The sequence below is a fragment of the Rhinolophus hipposideros genome (genome assembly GCF_964194185.1).
Source record: "Rhinolophus hipposideros genome assembly, chromosome: 4".
In the NCBI taxonomy this organism is placed as follows: Eukaryota; Metazoa; Chordata; class Mammalia; order Chiroptera; family Rhinolophidae; genus Rhinolophus; species Rhinolophus hipposideros.
This window is the reverse complement of record NC_138050.1, coordinates 33,956,727-33,969,675: the sequence shown is the minus strand read 5'-3', so window position 1 is coordinate 33,969,675 and position 12,949 is coordinate 33,956,727. Positions and strand designations below refer to the sequence as shown.

The window sequence follows — 12,949 nt, the reverse complement described above, 5'->3', positions numbered from 1 at the left end:
TATACATAAATTGGAACTTCCATTTATTTTTAGGGATTGAGGATCTGGCAAAAGCAAAGAATGGACTAAATCGTAGGGCAGGTTTCACATCCTTGGCAATATTGGCATTTCAGGCTGGATAATTCTTTGGTGTGAGGAGCTGCTGTCCTGTGCATAGTAGGATTTTAGCAGCACCCCTAGTCTCTTACCTCTAGTTGTTAGTAGTACCTCCTCCCCCAGTTATGACAACCAAAAATGTCTTGACACTGTGAAACGTCCCCTGGGAGGCAAAGTAGCACCTGATTGAGAACCACTGCTTGGGAGAATCATAGTAAGCATGTTGGCGATCTAAGAATCAGAAACAAAGGACACGGGGAATATCCAGCTCTTAGCACTGGAGTTCTGAGTTAGGGTTAGATCTAGAGTAAAAGCTTTTTTCTAAGGTAGCTTAGCTACATTGCTGTGGAGGGGCCATGTAACTCTAGAGTTGGTGACAAGATAAAGTATAAAGGCCAAGACTAGACATGGTGCGGCAGCTTAGGCCAGGTCTCAATCCCAACTATGCACTGGAATCAACATGGAATTGAAAAAACATAGATTCCTCAGCTAACTTAAGTCCTTTTGAAGTGGAATTTCCAGTGAAATCCAGGCATCTTATATACAACCTGGACTCTGAAATACTCACTGGGTTAGATGACATCTGAAATACCGTGTTCAGAACTCAGAGACAGGCTGGGAATAAAACTGGCTCAGCATGGCAGACCTCAGCAATACTTATTGTCTGAACCTCTTTAATAGCTCCCACCCCATCCCACAAGCGAGGATGAAAGCATTAGGTAATATCCATTGTGGGTAAACTGTCCTAAGGAGATTTCCCCAATTTTACTCTAATCCTCTGTTCCGAGCCTACTTGCTCTTTTGTGGTGTTTCTTGTTCCCTCTCCACTGCCTACTTAATGCCTGGTTTCTTCCTCTCTGCTCAGAGACCTTGTTCTGATGTGTGTTTGGCTTGTGTGTAGTTTGGGTAATATTTAAGAGGCAGAATCCAAGCCTTGCTGACTGATTGGATTGGGAGTTTCTAACTTCCTTTTAAAGGTATTGATTCAGCATCTATTGTATCCATAATGTAAAGTAAGACTGTAAAGCAGTGAGATAGATTCCACAAGCTGCACAAAAAATATCAGTTGCATAGAGTAGCACCTCATGTTTATGATAGGAAATCCAGAAAAAACAACTCTGGAACTTTAAGTGTGTACTCTTTCATTTTCATGTGAATCACTGCAGTTAACTAAAAAGTACATCCATGCAGAACCTCGACTGAACTTGATTAATCTTGGTTAAACTAGCTACTAGTTTAGCAGTAATTCCTTAATAGCCCAAGAAAGAACTCTGCAAAAACATTTTCACAGATTATTTTATTTAGGAAAAAAACAACAACAAAGGAGAAGACAAACAAAAATCCTGGTCATTTGCAGTATCTATCAGCTTTCAATTTGGCTCTCCTGTTTAAACAAAGACAAATAACAAAAATTAATCTATGTAAAACATGCTGTATGTGGTCAATTGCTACTAAATATAAGCTCATGCTTACAAACTTCTCAATTTTGATGTTATTACTGTAAAATTTATAGTAAAATATTTTAATTAAAATTTTCCTTTTCAATTTTATGTTTCATACTAAATGGATTATATTCTTATGAAAGTCTTTTCCTAATCTTTAACAAATGTTGTCTAAGCAACATTTTTCAATCCACAATAGCAATTTTAATTACCTCTGAATTTAAGCATGCCCCAAACTATTTAACAGGGTGGCAATGTTGTATTTTCATAAGTGATAAGTTATTTTTATATCTTCTTGATTTTTTAGAACTAGATACTACATGCTAATTTGCTGAAGTGGAAAAATTTCTTACATCATTTACTGATGTCAGGTAACACACAACTCGATCAACTAGTTAACAGGAAATATATGATAAAGCATTGTCTTTGTCAAGTAATATAAAGAAATGTTTTAAAGGACTAATTTTGCAACACAGGACTTGAGTTAGTGGCAGGAGATTACCAAATTCTCTTTCAGTCTGGCACTTATAATATTTGATTTATACTTGTAAGCTCACAGCTAAACCTCTCTACCTATTTTTTTCTTTTTTTTATTTATTGGGGTGACAATTGTTAATGAAATTACATAGATTTCAGGTGTACAATTCTGTATTACGTCATCTATAAATCCCATTGTATGTTCACCACCCAGATCTACCTATTTTTTTATGTTGTAAATCTAAGACATGACTTACCTAATTAAGAACAGTAATAAATATTAACAATATATTATGGTAAATATCCTTCACACTTCAGAATTCAACTTAATAAAAGTGCTTCAATTTATTTAACTTTATACTTAGTAACTTTAAAACTATTTTTATCTAATTTTTAGGAACCTGTACTATAATAGAACCTAATGAATTTTTAAATTAGGCAAACTACTTCTTTCTAGATTTGTTCTAACAATTACAAAGTTATGAAGTAGTTTCAGTTAAACCTGAATTTCTTACAACAAAATATATAGGTACTTGGAATCTGGCTATTTTTAGATATTCTTTCTTGGTGATCTTTTCCCAGACTTATGATGTGCTTTTTAGGTAAAATTAACACATTCTTAATTAGAAAGACCAAAATTTGAGAACTATAGTAATTCAAAAAGAACACTGGTTTTATATATGCCACTTCTATTGGCTACTGAACACAGCTGGAAATAAGTAAAAATACACCTACCTGTCCAGAAGTGTTTCATGCAAAAATCCATCTTTCCGGGCCTTTTTAAGAATTTTACTGTCTTCTTTGCTTATTTTAAGTTTGTGGTCTTGGAAGCTCTGAAATTTCTTTCTGTTAAGAAAATGTCTTTCTTGAAAAATATCTCAAACTTTGATTATACATGTTTACTAAATGACCTTAAAATTTAAAAAAAGTTTTTCATTTTAAAAAAAAATCTAAGTGTATTGCTTTAAAAACATAGTTTCTCAACTACAAAGATGACCTTAGTTTCCCACCATCAAGAGCAGTTGTTTGGGTAGCTGTACAAAGCCTCATTTCTGTTTTCTTTTTTTTTTTTTTAAAGAAATAGAAATATTTAATAGTGGGCAGCATAATCCACACAGCATAGGATAAATAATTGATTAAATTATTCACGTAAAATAGGAAATATTCAACTAACTAAACTTTTTGGACATCTTGTTTTTTAAATACATGTCAATGAGATATATAAAATGTCACAAAAGCTGAGTCATGTTCAAATACTAGATTTATTAGTTTTCTTAATGTTCTCTCCTTCCCAAAGGTAATATTCTGCTTATATTCAAGATTCATCACTGTATGTTCCTCCCCAAAGAAACCAAGCCTCACTTACCGGGGAACGTTAACTGGAGTCCCCTATGTTCTGGCCATGGAACACTATTTGGTTGGCAGGAGGTACTGACAAGTTACGGCCCTTCTATTAATTAATAGGGAGAACAGATGAACCCAAGTGACTAGCTTTGGAAACTGGAAGGATAATTAGGAAAACTGAAGGCCTGAGAAAAGAAAAGCATTTAGCTCAGCGCTTTATCTTAGTTAGCGTCTACATTATGCTGCTTCGTCCCATCCTTCAGGTATTTTATTTTAGGCACTTTGAGAAGCACTTCACTATCAAATCTGTAGGTCTAAAAGGAAAAGAATACGTACACGTAATTGATTTCACACTGTTTAACATTTCCCTTGTCTTCTTCTGGAATATCATCTTTTTTCTTAGTTTCTCTTTCAGCACAGGACCTAATCTGGATATTGCAGAGGAGAACCCAACAAGTTACACATTAATCTTCCTCCTTCCCCACTTTACTTACTACATAAGAACATTCTAGGTGATTTCTTATGCAAAAGAAGAAGACAACTGACTTGTTTAGCAATTAGATTCAGTAAAAGGTTCTAGATATGTGGTTTTATTTATATATGTGTAATTTGCAGAATTAATTGCTACTGTATGTTTTTCTAGAGCCCTTGCATCAGAAACACTGAAGAAAAAAATATTTGAGAAACATTTTACAGATCAGATTCCTGTTGAGCAATCAGGAAATAATTTAACTAATAAATTTGGCCTCAAAGTAAATACAGTAGGACCAAATTATCCGTGGTAGACAGTGTTTATTTTATAACATTGAACGTTTAAGACAAGAGCTATTTTACTTTGTACAGGCTACTACCAAATAAATATATTAAAACTTTTAGCATAACACAATTTGTTTTTACCTAATTGGAATCCCCCACTTTTAAATCCTCCTTATAGTCCCGTAAGTTTTGACTGATACTATCACATGCCATAAATTAACAGATACAGACATAGCAGTTAGAGGCAAAAAAGGGGACAGTATTGAGGGCCGTGAAACTGGCAGTTTGCAGCTCCACATCTCCAAAGGATCCACACCGCCTAAGTGATCTCTGTGGCTCAGAGTGCAATTCCAAGGCTGCTTAGAAAGGGGAGACCAACAATGCAGGTGCCAACGATGCATGTGGCAGTTTTGGTCAGAGGGGACCTAAAAGACCTGGGAAATTCCTGGCCAGGGCCTGTGACACAATACTACTTTCAGCAAGAGGAAGCGTGTTCTAAGTAGTAGCTAAGGCCAGGCAGTGAGGATGGATGGCTGGCACAGACCAGCAGAGCCTGCTTTGTAAAAGGAAGGTGGAAAGAGTCCTGGACTATCATGGCTCAGAGCTTCCAGGAACTTGACTAACCAAACAGACCCAGGGAAATTTGACAGGTACTTCATATAGAAATGGTTTTAATTAATGATAAATACAGCATAGTGGTTTTTTTTTCCCCCCATAGAAGTGCAAAATGCTGCACATATATTTGCATCGTCTGTAGTAATCATACTTTTATAATGTAATCCAGATGAAAAATAATTTAAACATGATACAATAAATTCAATGTAAATAAAATTTAAAACAGGTAAGTCAGAAATCCACCAGCACTTTTTTAATGACCTGTTTCCTGAGAAGCAGTGAGGTATGGAATAGCAGAGTAGTTTCTAGAGTCAGTTGGGCCTGGGTACACATCCTGTCTTTACCATATCTAGCTGTGTGACTTTCATGAAATGATCAAGACAGGTGCGGATATAAGGAGGGTCAAACGCTGTCTCCTTGTCTGTAAAGTTTGATAATAGCTATCTCACAGGAACATTATGAGGATTAAAGAAGGCAGTGTGTGTGTCCCATTCAGCAGAGTGCGGGGAGCTACTAGCTTTAGTTTTATGTACTAGAAAAATATTATGACTAACGTTTTTCAAAATATAACAAGAATATCTAAGTTTTAGATGAAAATTATTTGAGACTTTGGTGGAGCAAATGGAGAAAACTATAGATGATATACTGAAATTTCTCATTTTTGTGTTGTCTAGAATGGTATTTATTTCTCCATCAGTGAGAACTCCAAATGATGAAATGAAGAGTTACTGGTATTATCATTCTTGTTTAAAAAGATTACTAATATTTTGCCAGGTACAAAGGACATTGAAAGACTAAAACTATTATGAAAAAAGAACATTTAAAAAGTAAAATCAAAATATGGCATAGAACATAAAGCACGTATAGATACTTGATAAATGCTTTTAAACTATGTTGGTAGTAGAAAAAAACTGCAACATGGATTTTTATGTTCTTTTTATACGAATTAGGGCCACTTTAGAAAAGGCATTCCCCCTCCCTTACCCCATTTCTTTGAGCCTTCCTCTCTGGCCAGCCCTAAAACATTACACACAATAAATTTGGATCAGACTAGCTGGAACCTGTGACTACCCAGCAAAGCCAAATTAGCCAAGGTTCAGAATGCTCAGCCGTGGAATGGAATGCCAAGAAAAAGAAAAACAGTGCATTAGGAGGCAGTAGTTATTAAGCCTTAAAGGCCTTCATCAAATTCCAGTTAAGAAAACTACCTGATTTACCTGTTTTGCAGTTTTATTTAGAATTTTACCTTGATATGAAGATGTCTGTACAAGGTTTATAATAAAGTAAAAAAAAAGAATAGGATTGGGGAATTTAGCCTGGAAGAAGGAACTTTTATTTCCAGCTTTTACATATATATATATACATATATATATATATATAAAAAATTTGACTCATATATATATAATTTATATATATAATTTGACTGATATCAAATTATAAACAATTTGTTTTATGTGCTTCATGTTTCTCATGTAAAAAAGACTTTTACCTATTCATCAGAAGATCCAGAATCTGAGGGCTAAGGCTCTGAAAGTGCTGTGACTTTTATACTTTACACAGTGACTAGCAACATAGGTGCTCAGGTATCACACTCAAAACCACCTAGTAACCTTCTCACACATGCTGGTAGGAGTACGTGTGAGTTAGTACAACCACTATGGAGGGCAGTATCTAACAAAATTACAAATGCTTATACCCCTTGACCCTGTAATTCTGCTTCTGGGAATTTATCCTCAGATACACTTGCACACCTACAAAATGGTGCATATTCAAAGTTATGTTCTGCAGCATTGTTTATAATAGCAAAAGACTGGAAATAAACTAAATTTCCATTTATAAAGAACCTATTAAATAAATTATGGTATGTCCCTAAAATGAAATATTACATAGCTGTTAAAAAAGGAGAGAGAAAACTTTCTACATAATGATACGGGAAAATCTTCAAGATACAATGTTAAGGAAAAAAAATCAATGTCTAAAAGGGTGTGTAAAGGAAGCTAACTATTGTAAACAAGTAGAAAATTACAAATATATTTATATTTTTACACAGAAACTCTAGAAGGGTGTAGAAGGATGGGAAACATGTTTATATATGCACATATTTAAAAATTTTTGAACCATTTGACTATATCATGTATTTAAAAAATTAAATTTTAAAATGAACGCAAGGAAAAAAACAGAAAATATAGGCCTAAAAAGCATGTGAAACTATTCAGAAAAAGATACTAATACATGGAGATTATAGCAAGGTAGCTCGCAGATATAGTAATTTGTCTACCACATGGCACAAATAAGCCATCAGTTTTAGAATTTATAATTAAAAATAAGACTTATTTGGAGCATAATATAAAAAGTGATGAAATAAATTTTTAATAGTAAATGACCATTCAAACATTTTAAAGAGATGTAGTCACATCATATGTGTGACATGTATTAGTCTATAGAAAAAAGTCATGATTACCTTTATCATTTCTTCTTCTCCTGCTGTTTTACTTTTTGCTTCTATATCACCTGCTTCATTGCATCTAATAAAGCAGCTATTTGAGGCCAATAAAGCCATTTTCCCCTAAATAAAAGAACAACAAAACATAGTTATGAGAATACCTACAAAAGAATTCTCATGTCTTGAGACTAAATTAATTTTTTCCCATGAGTCTAAAAGTAATCAGAAAAAGGAATATGGAGAAAACCTGGAAAATAAAAACATAAAAGAAAAATAAAATCACCTATAATCTTATTTCTCAAAGATAACCACAATAAGTATTTTCAGTATATTCTATTAGTAGAAGTAAATTCTAACTAGATGAAATAAAATTGTTTCCTTTGGTCAAAAAAAGGATTTATTGAGGCTATAACTAATTTAGTTGAGTTTGAAAAAAAAATTCACTCTAAAGACAATTAAAAATATAATGCACAATAATTTATACAAATATATTTAAAATAAATTTAAGTAAAATTTTTCTTTACAATTAGACAATATAAGAATGATTCATATAAAAGCTAGTCTTTGGTGCCTTGGAATTTACTGCTTAAAACTTTAAGAATCAATATCTGAGGGACTTTTGTGTGTGGAAATATTCATATTATTTTTAGTTGTTTAATGCTCAATGTGTTATACTGATTCTGATAAATAAAACTTTGAAAACTAATTTTCTTGTGTATCTAAACCTAGATTATAAATTTAATTTCCTTTCAAGTAAAAGGTTTAATTATAACTTGTATATGTTGTTTCTTTTGGGAAACTTTTAATACCTTAAACATCAGACAAAATATTCACAAATACAGTATTACGAAATGTGTTAAAAACACATTTTGTAACTGAATATCAGATCCAGTTACAGAAGTGCTAATAACATGGATGGGATTTAATTTCTTATTCAAGGTGGCAAGGGCTGTGTTTTCTGATCTGGATGACTCTGGGTGAGCATGGATATGGCTATAGAGTCCAAGATGATTTAACCCTGTGCTGTTGATCTTTCAGCTGAGTCACTTTTTGCAGTGAAGCTTACTTGTCACATCAAGGACCTTTGTCTCTCTTTCATTTAAATTTAAAATTTTAAAACTTTGTGTCTTCCCCAAAAATAAAGTGAAATGAAGTTCCTTGAAGTTCTGTATGAATGGCAGTTCCTGACTCCTCATCCTGACCTTATGATATACTGGCCTTTTGTGTTGATACAGTTTTCATGATAAATATATCATTAATTCAGTAGGATCATTTACCAGGGGTTGCAATCTATTAGTGGTTCATGAAATCGATTTAGTGGGTTCTGACCAGAATTGGGAGGGGGGGAAGAGAGTAAAAGAGATAAGCTAGAATAGACTATATCAGAGTACAAAATATGTAGATAAGTATTGTACAATTCTTACTTCATTTATACATTATGTGTGTACTGGGCTGCAATATAAAAATATTTTTCTTACTGGACTGGAGTAGTTAGTGACTGCAGATTTTGTTCTAGGGGATGAGGGAACATATCTAAGTAATAACCTCTTTTGAGGGGTGACTGGCTAATTTATCATCTTGTAAAATACTGTTGGATCCTATTTTGAATTCGTTATTGTCTATTAGAACCGGTGCTACCCAACTGCCAAACTCCTCCTCTTCCACTTGATGCCCTCTAATCCTTCCTGTTCTTGATGTAGGATCTACCTTTTAGGAGTTTAGCTCTCATATATTTTTGTTCAATCTTTACTGCTTATACAAGCTGAAAAAGGAACTTACGTATTCTGAATAAGCAGACATAGACTTAAACAAAATGTCAATATATTGCAAATTGCATACTTAATAAAATTAATAAAAATTAATATATCTTCCTTCTTTTGTATTAAAACTATGTTTTGTATACTATTTGCTTTTCTCTGTGAGCTTCATTATGAACTCAAAAATGTTTACAGACTAAATTAATTTCAATGAACTATTATCACTATTTTATTTTATGCACAAACTGTCACAACTTGGCCAATGGCCGTCCCCTTAAACTTGCTCCACTGTCCTCTTACCATTGTCCCTAATGTTTTTGAAAGCATCCTTAATTTCTGCTAAGAAGATATTCCTGAACTATCCTATTTTCCTTGCCCCAAGATGTAAAATTGGTCACCCTCTGAGGAGTCTTGGTTCTTTAATGAAAAATAAGAGCCCCAAATCTAGGCACCAAGAGTGTACAGAAATGACAATGGGCAAAAGTACTAGTGCTATTTTTGTTGCAGTATTTTTTGAGATCTTTTGAAGGTTACGAGTTCATAATTGTTTTTTCCAACTTCATGCATTATATTATTGCACACTGCTTCTTTTTGTTTTTGAGAATATATGCTCTCGTTGACTGTTAAAGATTTTCTCTTACATTGACAAGAAACTTTTATAAATAATAATAGCACTTACATCTTGAAAGACTGGTTCCCATTGTTCTCTTGGTCCAATTGCATCTGAACGTCCAACAACAAGTCCATCTGAATTGATACCAAGGTATTTTCCATAGCCAGATTTCAGGGCAATTCTTCAGGTGAATAAAATAGATAAATGTTAAAAACTGAGAGAAATTAAATATGAATCATAAAAATAGTATGTGTATTAAAAATTCAGACTAGCCATAATCCAAATGTTCAAAAGCCACATGTGGTTAGTGGCTATCATATTGGACAGTGTAATTCAATATATGTAACTTGATATTCTGCTTTCCAGTATAAGCATTATATCTTAGCAAATTTTTCTAATTCATTATTCTTCAAATATGCTACTTTTCATAGATACATAATGTTCTATTATAGACATATTAAAACTTATTTTTTTTTGTTATTTTAAATAGTGCTGCTGTTACCTTTTCTGTACATAAAATTGCTGATTTATCCTTAGAAGAGAGTCCTATTAGGGAAATTATTGGATCCAAGTGCATCAACTTTAAAGCTTCTATTATATACTGCTATACTGCTTTCCAGAAAACATTTGTGTCAACTTCATTCTCACCTCAAATTAGGAGAGTATCTTTTTTGCCACGGATCTGTTAACATTATGGCTTTTAAAAAAAAATTAGAAAATATGATATGGGAAAAATGGTATCCTATTTAGTTTGTATTTTAATTATTTTGAGTGACTTTTGTACTTCTTTTTCTTTTTAGTTTTTTTTTCTTTTTTTTTTCTTTTTTTTTTCTTTTTTTCTTTTTAGTTTTTAAATGATCTTTTACTTCATTTTTCTACTGGGGTCTTATTGGTTTTTTTTTTTTCCTTATTGTTTTTCTTAGTGTTACATATGAATCCTGTACATACATAGGGAGAGCAAAAACTCACTGCCTGAAAATTTTTGCTGAAAATATTTTCCTCATTTGACTATTTATTTTGTTTATATTTTTTGTTTTCAACTGTAAAGAAGTTTGTATTTATTGGTATTTCTTCTTCTGCCTTTGTCCTTTAAAAGTCATTCACCATACTTACTGGCTATTCAAAGAAAGTATAGAAATAGTCTCTAATGAGGCTTTTTAAAGAAAAAAATATGATTTCTAATTTTTTAGCTTACCAATCCTGTGATGCCAGGGATTGACTTTATACTTATTTATAGGCTAATGATAATATAATACGAGTTATTATCATGTTGATATAGCTAATTACTAAAACACTGAAATTCAATTTCTATATCTACTACCCAAAGTATCATTCTGTGCCTTTGCACTGAGAATAAAAAAGTTCAGCTTATAAAACGACTGTAAACATAGTGAATAAATTCTTTTGGTCTTTATGACTATGTAACACTCTGGGGGGGTTTCCACAATATTCCTTTTTTTAATAATCCTGTTTGTCCCTTGACTTCTGACCAGTGAGTTTATATGTCATAGCAATAGCAGACAGTTTTATGTTTGTTTTCTTCATATCTTTCTAATCTATATCTTATTTGCTCTGTGACATTATTCATCTTCATTTTTTTCCAGCATAGTATCTGGGGCTTTAATTCTCTTATAAAGACACACTTATTGCAAATGTAATTTAATAATGCTTAAATATCTACTGGATATATAAATAATGTTTTATTTTTAAAATGCCACAAAATACACTTTTCAAAAAAATTGTTTTTTAAATCAAAATCACTCTGTGGGCTTATGTTAGCTAGACATTGGAATTTTTAATGAATGAAATTAAACAAATAAAAGATTATTAATTGTAAGTTCAACTCAAGCTTACCTGGAATCAGATAATTTGACAGCTGTAAACTGCTCTGGAGGACTAGGGCCCTCATCAACTACAGGAGAAAAAATATTTTGAAATAAATCTGACATTTGTTATAAATAATTATGTAAAGATACTCTTTAGCTATTAAAAAGTTTTAAAAACTTAAAAAATAAGTCTTTCTTTTAAAATTAAATATAAGAATACAATTATAGTATTAATATTATCAAGATCTACTTTCTCTTCTATAACTACAGTAGTTTTCTTCTATAATTAGTGTTAGTTTTACTCAATAAGATAGGTCAGTATGGTACTTAGTCATTTCCAAGGTATTTTTGTGTGTGTCTGTTTTAAAAAGCAGTCAGTATGTAGATAAATAAGCACTTAATGTTTTTTTTGTTTGTTTGTTTACTTTGGATATCATTAGTTTATTACAAAAGAGACATGGAAATTATTTACATGATGAGATTTCAGAACTTCAGTGGAATGGGCAGCTTCACGTGATGCCATGTCAGTAGTGATTTATTTCAGTCTACATACTTTCCAAGAATGTCACCATCTCTAAATAAGAAATAATCCTTGTCATCTCTAACTACTTTGGTGCCTCCATATTCTGGAAGAAGAACTTTATCTCCAACTTTCACGCTAACTGGTTGAATCTCTCCACCCTTTCCTTTAGAGCCGGATCCAACAGCTACTACTGTTGCTTGCAATACTTTTCCTTGAGATTTTTCTGGAAGCATAATGCCTCCCTTGGTTACAGTTTCTGCAGCACTCCTTTCAACTAATACTCGGTCAAAGAGGGGGAGAAACTTTCTAAATGCCTGTCCTGCCATGACTCCGGCAGCAGCAGTTCGTACTCTGCTCTCGCGCCGCGGCCTCAAGGAAAGACCTGCAGTCCGGTTTTCTAGACACGTGAACTTTTAGAAAAGCAGCACTTAATGTTTTTAAAAAAACGAATGCTTTAATTTATTCAAAGGATGGCCATTCAGATCAAAATATACAGCTCTTTATCTTCTAATTACTTCATATCTCATTAATGCTTTCTCTGATGGGCTAAAAGGGAATGAGAAAATTTTAAATTGTTAACCATGCTCCGGTTCAGTTTTGGCAAAAAGTCTGAATACAGGAATTCAAATCTTTGACTCAGCCAGGTTTTTTCTTTGCACATATTATTTGAATTATCATATTATTTTTGATTTCTATAGATACTTTTCTGAACTATAAAGAATGATTTCAAATGCTTATACTGGAAAGAGGGAGTTGCCAATAATTGGTAAACACAGACGAAGGAAAAAAGTGGAAGAGTCAAATGCAATGGATTCATTCCTTTGGAATATACTTGAGATTAGTTAGAATTTGGCCTCAGTGAACAAATTTAGTAGAATATATAATTTAAGTGACTTTTTCCCTTCCATCACTTCTATCAGATACGAACCTTCTTTATGTGGCGCTCCTAGTGTAAAAAGTCCATTGTCAAGTGCATGTATGTAGGTTCCTTTATCCATTTCAATTGCTATGGTTCCTGAAATTTCACCAAAGTTTGTAACTGTCCACCAGATTCCTA

General features: G+C 32.7%; 2 protein-coding genes across 3 annotated transcripts in view; both read right to left on the bottom strand.

The window, feature by feature from the left end:
* Positions 1 to 1,374: 1,374 nt before the first annotated feature.
* FRG1 (FSHD region gene 1) overlaps positions 1,375 to 12,949 on the bottom strand; it is a 15,961-nt gene continuing 4,386 nt past the window's right edge. For both annotated transcript variants that reach the window (XM_081046253.1, XM_081046254.1), the window contains 7 exons: positions 12,821 to 12,946; positions 11,398 to 11,455; positions 9,610 to 9,724; positions 7,192 to 7,296; positions 3,696 to 3,787; positions 2,751 to 2,861; positions 1,375 to 1,480 (listed from right to left, as the gene is read on the bottom strand). In XM_081046253.1, coding sequence (XP_080902379.1) covers positions 1,444 to 1,480; positions 2,751 to 2,861; positions 3,696 to 3,787; positions 7,192 to 7,296; positions 9,610 to 9,724; positions 11,398 to 11,455; positions 12,821 to 12,946 — 644 coding nt within the window. In that variant the 3' untranslated portion in view covers positions 1,375 to 1,443. The remainder of the gene's footprint in view (positions 1,481 to 2,750; positions 2,862 to 3,695; positions 3,788 to 7,191; positions 7,297 to 9,609; positions 9,725 to 11,397; positions 11,456 to 12,820; positions 12,947 to 12,949) is intronic.
* Positions 11,768 to 12,308, bottom strand: LOC308496677 (10 kDa heat shock protein, mitochondrial-like). Its single transcript, XM_081046255.1, has one exon. The coding sequence runs from the start codon at positions 12,216 to 12,218 to the stop codon at positions 11,910 to 11,912; it is 309 nt and encodes a 102-aa protein (XP_080902381.1). The 5' UTR covers positions 12,219 to 12,308; the 3' UTR covers positions 11,768 to 11,909.